Genomic DNA, 5,736 nt, shown 5'->3' on the forward strand with positions numbered 1-5,736 from the left:
AGTGTGTTACATTCAAGCACCTCTGAGTTCAGCGGAAAATACGCCTCTCTCTTGTAGAATAGGTTACATGCAACAGGACAAATGCGGTCTTGGGAAACACGAATGGTCTATTGTACTGTTACTTCATTGATGAGCAAACATTGAAGCCCACTGTCAACCACATTCTTCAGCACGACTTCACGGTGCGAGAGCGCGCACCACAGAGAGAGAGAGAGAGAGAGACAGAGACAGAGAGACAGAGAGAGAGAGAGAGAGAGAGAGAGAATGAGAGGAGATGGTGGTGGTGGTGGTGGTGGTGGTGGTGGTAGTGGAGGGGACTCCAACCGTGGGACAGACTCCTCTGAAGAATGGGGAGCGGCTTTCATTTAAGGTGGACCAATATCATCAACACACCATGCTCTAATATCCCTGCCACGGGCATGGGGGGCTTTTAAATAAGCCCAGTCTGTCATATAAAGTCCAGTGTTGGAAGGAAACTGAGCACATTCACTCCAGGTCTGTAGCCCATAGGCCACTTACAGTGACCCTTTACAATGTCTGCTGGAGAACAGTGTGACAATATGTGGCAGTTATGGGATGATGGTGAATGTAGCACAGTAGACCCAGCAGTTAGTTAGTTAGTTAGTTACAGAACAGTATCTACCCAGAGTTTGTTAATGTTAATAATATACATAAGCCACCATAGGCCTATACCAGACCACATAAGGTCATAGTGCAGAAGCCCTGAGTGCACTTACTTGAGAAATAGGCCTATGTTTTAATTCTTATGAATTTAACTTTTAATTTTAAGAGGAAAATGTTTACAGCCTTTGTTTAATCTTGAGGTTGCCTGCCGCTACATTTCATATGGAAATAGGCCTATTGTAATTTTTACTCCACTACTTTATGTGACAACTACAGGCTATGTACTTATTTCTTTTTTTATTTAGCATGTTTTGCAAATTATTAAAAAAAAAAAAATTTGATCAGCTTTTAAAACATTATACATCTTTCAGTCTTTTAAGTTTAAGACTAAATATCTATGTAAATCAACTGCTTTCAAAACCTTTGTCAAAATCAACCAGGCTACTGTAATTACAGTGCTGAAAACCTCAGACTCAGCCCGTCTTGTTTCAGTATGTTTCAGTTTTAAACAGTTTTTGAAACACATTTACTTAATATATATATATTAATATATTGAGTAACTACTTTTTGCTGATAATCGGAGCTTTTAGTTCAGCCTGATGATGAATAAAGTATTTTTACATTGATGCCTTTGAGGTAAAGGATCGGATTCCCGCTCCTACCACTAATTGATTCATATAAAAGACATAAAGAAGTCATATGACTGTGAGGACACGTCGATATCTACTTCTAATGCAGGACAGGTCTAATAGTCCACTTTCCTTTAACTGAAGAGTACACGCGCTCTCTGTTACAGTAGAAGATGCGCGAGTACGACCTTAAATAAGGGGCAGGACTCTGTAGGTATAGCAGAACACGCTGCCTCCCCTCACTGATGCAGAGGACCTGCGCTGCGTTATGTCCGCTATATAAACTGCACACAGCGGCCAGAGCTCACAGCTTCAGCGGACATCACCGTGGTGCTGAAATCTCAGAGACGTCGCTCATCCTCTCTCTCTCTCTCTCACACACACACACACTTTCTGCGACTGGAACCATGGACAGATTCTCGTGGAAACTTTTTGTACTTTCTTGCCTGGTTGTTTTGGACAGCTCTGCGCAAGACTTCGGACAGACGCAGTTTATTTGCACGTCGGTGCCCAAGGATATGGACCTGTGCACGGCTACGATGCAGAACAGCGGACCGGCGGAGGACCTGAAGACCACGGTCATGCAGCTGCGGGAGACGGTTCTGCAGCAAAAGGAGACCATTATGAACCAAAAGGAGACAATCAGGGAGCTAACGTCCAAGTTGAGCCGCTGCGAGAGCCAGAGCCTCCCCGCGGCGGCGGGACCCGGCGGCAGGCGGCCAGGGTCGAAGAACACGATGGGGGATGTATCCCGGGGCACCACGGACACTCTGGCCCAGCTGGGACAGACTTTACAGACGCTCAAACAGAGACTGGAGAATCTAGAGGTAGGCAAGCAGAGTGCAGCGCTGACCAGGTGAAAAGTTAATTAGACTCAGGGATCTGGTTGTTAATTAGAATGAGGGTCAGACCCCTGGTGAAGTGCTGCAGTATTGTTCTGGCTCTGTGCAGTCTCTGCCTGGAGCCACACGCGTTTAGTAGGCTACAGTCAGAGACAAGCACCATGTGAAGTAAGTGAGAGTGCCGTTTGAATAATGTGGCGCAGAGCTTAAAATCACACTGTAAGTGTGTAAGTCCACTTTGGACTGGGCTACACGGTTCAAATGGAGTAGAGGGAACATGTGTCCAGGAGTTTAGCGCCAGAGAAAGTCTTCTATGTCCTCCCTTAACCTATGGTCTGTCTCCCTCTGTCCGATGCAGCAATACAGCCGAGGGAACAACACCGTGCAGGCGAACAGCCTGAAAGATCTGCTGCAAAACAAGATAGATGACATGGAGAAGCAGGTTCTGTCCCGGGTCAACACGTTAGAAGAGACCAAACCGGGCTCCAGGAACGACAGCGAGCAGCGGAACAGAGTGGAGTCCACGCTCACCTCTCTGCACCACCGGATCACAGACCTGGAGAAAGGTGCGTTTGGATTTCAGAGCGCTCAGGACTCAAAACAGAGCAGCTCAGTAGTGCTTTGAGTGTGGCCCAACAACAAGATACGGGTTAATTTATTTGATTTAAAAGTCAAGGGCTCCTCAGCCTGTAGAAAACACAGAAACCCTCATATTACAGCTCTCGTGGAACCACTCACAATGCCGCAGCCGTCACGTTGCGCACAGATAGTGTGAGCGAAGAGAGGAGAGCTGCATTGCTTTGCATAACTCAAGACCTGTTAGCACTTTAGCTTCGCTGAGTGTATGTTTTTCAAAGCCAAAAAAAAAACAGGCTGTCAAACTTGCAAATGAGTCTGTAAGCAAAGGGGCATCATTGTTGTTTTTTCTGCAGAGGTCAGAGGCAGGGAAAGTTTGCAGGGTGCGCCTCGCACTGGCGCGTTTTTGAGCACACATCAACAGCTTGTTCAGCTTTTCAACACGTGCAAATGCGCGTGCGTATGATTTATGGGAGAGAGAGAGATAGAAAATGAAAAAAAGAAAAAAGAGAGCGATAGGGAGAAGACAGCAGGCCTCCTACACACAGCCAACAGACAGAAGATGATTGTAAAAACAGTGTTTCATACATAATCAGATTGGATAGTGGTAATTTAAACGGCTGGGAAAAGACAATCTGACTCTAATCATAATAAATCATTAGTTCACTAATGTAAAAATATATGTTGGTTTATGAAGGTTTAGCCTCTGGGTAATGCCTAAATAATACATATAAATAAAATGATGAAAAATCCTCACTATGTATTAAAATTGATTCTGACAGTTGAAACATTAATATCATTTACAGGCAAAGACACCAGGCCTGCAGATAAGTTCCAGCTCACCTTCCCCCTGAGGACCAACTACATGTACGCCAAAGCCAAGAGGAGCCTCCCTGAGATGTACTCCTTCAGCGTGTGTCTGTGGATCAAGTCCAACGCCTCGCCTGGGGTGGGGACACCCTTCTCATACGCTGTGCCGGGTCAGGCCAACGAGCTGGTCTTGATCGAGTGGGGGAACAATCCCATGGAGATTCTGATTAATGATAAGGTAATGGCAAACTTATGATGATGAAAACACATTGTTTGTAATATTTGCAGTGCATCATTGTGGCATTTCTGCATTCATATGTATCATGTTAACACATGGGACGACTTGCAGTGGGTACAACAGAAGGGAAAAGTTAGAATACTTTGTGCTTGGGTGAGTCAGAGGAACCTGACAGCTTCTCGGTGCCAGAACTGGAAATAGAATAAGAATAAGTGCTAAGGTGAACAACAGAAAGCTTTTTTTATATATATAGAGGAAGAGATATGTGATAGGGGAAGTGATTCAGCAGGAAGAGGAGAGGGTGTGGAAGCGATGAGGTTTCAGGTGGGGAGTGACTCTGCTACTAAAGTGTGAAACAGAGACTGGAGGGAAAGACTTATGATGAAACGTTTCTGCTGCAGGTTGCAAAGCTGCCGTTTCTCATCAACGATGGAAAATGGCATCACCTCTGCATCACATGGACCACCCGTGACGGCATGTGGGAGGCCTTCCAGGACGGAGTGTTGCGGGGCAGTGGAGAAAACCTGGCACCGTACCATCCCATTAAACCAGAGGGAGTGCTGGTCCTGGGACAAGAGCAGGTGGATATACATTTTTAAATAACTGCTGCACTTTAATCCCCCACATAGCTGCAGATAATCCTGGCCAATTATGACTTTCATTCTGGACAAAGATTAAAGGTGGACATATTTATGAAATGAGAGTGTGGAGACACTGAAGAGGTGCCCAATTAAGGCTCTCCAATCTAATTAGTTTTAATTTATCATCCCATCATAGGAAGAAAAATGATACTGCTGCACCAGTTGGGCCTGAATTTGGACAGGGAAACAGAATTTGAGACTTTCTTTTTCTGTTGAAAGAGCTATGTACATAAATCCAACATGAAGAGACCCTTATAATCCCAACCATCTGGCCAAATGACACTACTATGTATAAATCATGTCATTCATGCTTACAGGAAGTTAATGATTTTCAGACTGGAGCTAAATAAAGATATCCCATTTGCCTCTAAATCACATTTTTGCATTTTTTTTAACTAAAGACAGATAACCAAAAGGAAATTAAACTCAGGATTAAGGACAACAGTGAAAACCAAAATCGTATCACTTGTGATCTTGTGCTCAAAAGCACAACAATATAAGGATTCTTCACAAAACAAAAAGTGTCCACCCCCCTCCTCCTCCAGATAAATAGTGAACACCTCAGTTGAAGCTTTATTGCAACACTGATGTGGTTAAACACTTGTCTGTCTCGTTCCACAGGACACATTGGGAGGAGGCTTTGATGCGACACAAGCCTTCGTAGGAGAGCTAGCAAACTTAAATATCTGGAGTAGGAAACTTTCTACCACCGAGATCTACAACTTGGCGACCTGCAACAGCAAAGCACCGGCTGGCAACGTCTTCTCCTGGACGGAGAGCAACATTGAAGTATTTGGCGGAGCGACCAAATGGACCTTCGAGCCTTGCCGTTCGCTCAACTGAACTGCATTTCATCGATCCAGAAAAAGGCCTCTCTGTATTTCTGAGCTTTTGTCGTTCTTGTCTTCATTTGACGTTTGTTAGAGACTATTTGAGTTATTGGTAAGCTTAAATCTGGGATTTCTATCATTCTTAGGTATTTATGTGCAAAACAACAACTTTTCATCTTGAGGAAAAAAAAAAAATCTAATTCGTCTTGGGAACCTCAGTGAGAAAGTATTGGTATCTGTTGCTCCTTTGTCCCCCCCCCCCCCCCCCCCCCCCTCAGATGTTCCGTTAAAAGCACACCTAAGCTTTTTGTTTGGCTTATTTCGTCTTGGACTGGCAGCTGGCAATCTGCGCCTTATGTTTGAACAATTCAATATCCAAGTGAGGAATTACATAACCGCTCCCACCCCCTTCCCTCAGGAGAGTGGGAGATTGTGCTGTCCGTCCAATTCTTGTCAGTGTTTGGCGCTGTGAAGTGATGTCTGACGCGGTACAGCTCCCTGCGAAGCCCAAATTCCCACCACCGTCCCACCCAGCCCCACCCTCCC

General features: G+C 44.9%; 1 protein-coding gene across 1 annotated transcript; it reads left to right on the top strand.

Annotated features, from left to right (window-relative positions):
• Positions 1–1,507: 1,507 nt before the first annotated feature.
• Positions 1,508–5,730, top strand: LOC111655460 (neuronal pentraxin-1-like). Its single transcript, XM_023406878.2, has 5 exons — positions 1,508–2,080; positions 2,454–2,661; positions 3,478–3,719; positions 4,121–4,300; positions 4,982–5,730. Exons 1-5 carry the CDS (start codon positions 1,661–1,663, stop codon positions 5,201–5,203), a joined length of 1,272 nt encoding a protein of 423 aa, XP_023262646.1. The 5' UTR covers positions 1,508–1,660; the 3' UTR covers positions 5,204–5,730.
• The last annotated feature ends 6 nt before the right edge of the window (positions 5,731–5,736 follow it).

This window comes from Seriola lalandi, unplaced genomic scaffold (assembly GCF_002814215.2).
Source record: "Seriola lalandi dorsalis isolate HSWRI2012SDOR001 ecotype SW California unplaced genomic scaffold, Sedor1 jcf7180002054318, whole genome shotgun sequence".
In the NCBI taxonomy this organism is placed as follows: Eukaryota; Metazoa; Chordata; class Actinopteri; order Carangiformes; family Carangidae; genus Seriola; species Seriola lalandi.

Coding starts and splice junctions, on each gene's coding strand:
- LOC111655460 (XM_023406878.2), top strand. CDS start 1,661: ATGGACAGATTCTCGTGGAAACTTTTTGTACTTTCTTGCCTGGTTGTT. Junction 2,081..2,453: donor AGAGACTGGAGAATCTAGAG/GTAGGCAAGCAG, acceptor TGTCCGATGCAG/CAATACAGCCGAGGGAACAA. Junction 2,662..3,477: donor GATCACAGACCTGGAGAAAG/GTGCGTTTGGAT, acceptor TATCATTTACAG/GCAAAGACACCAGGCCTGCA.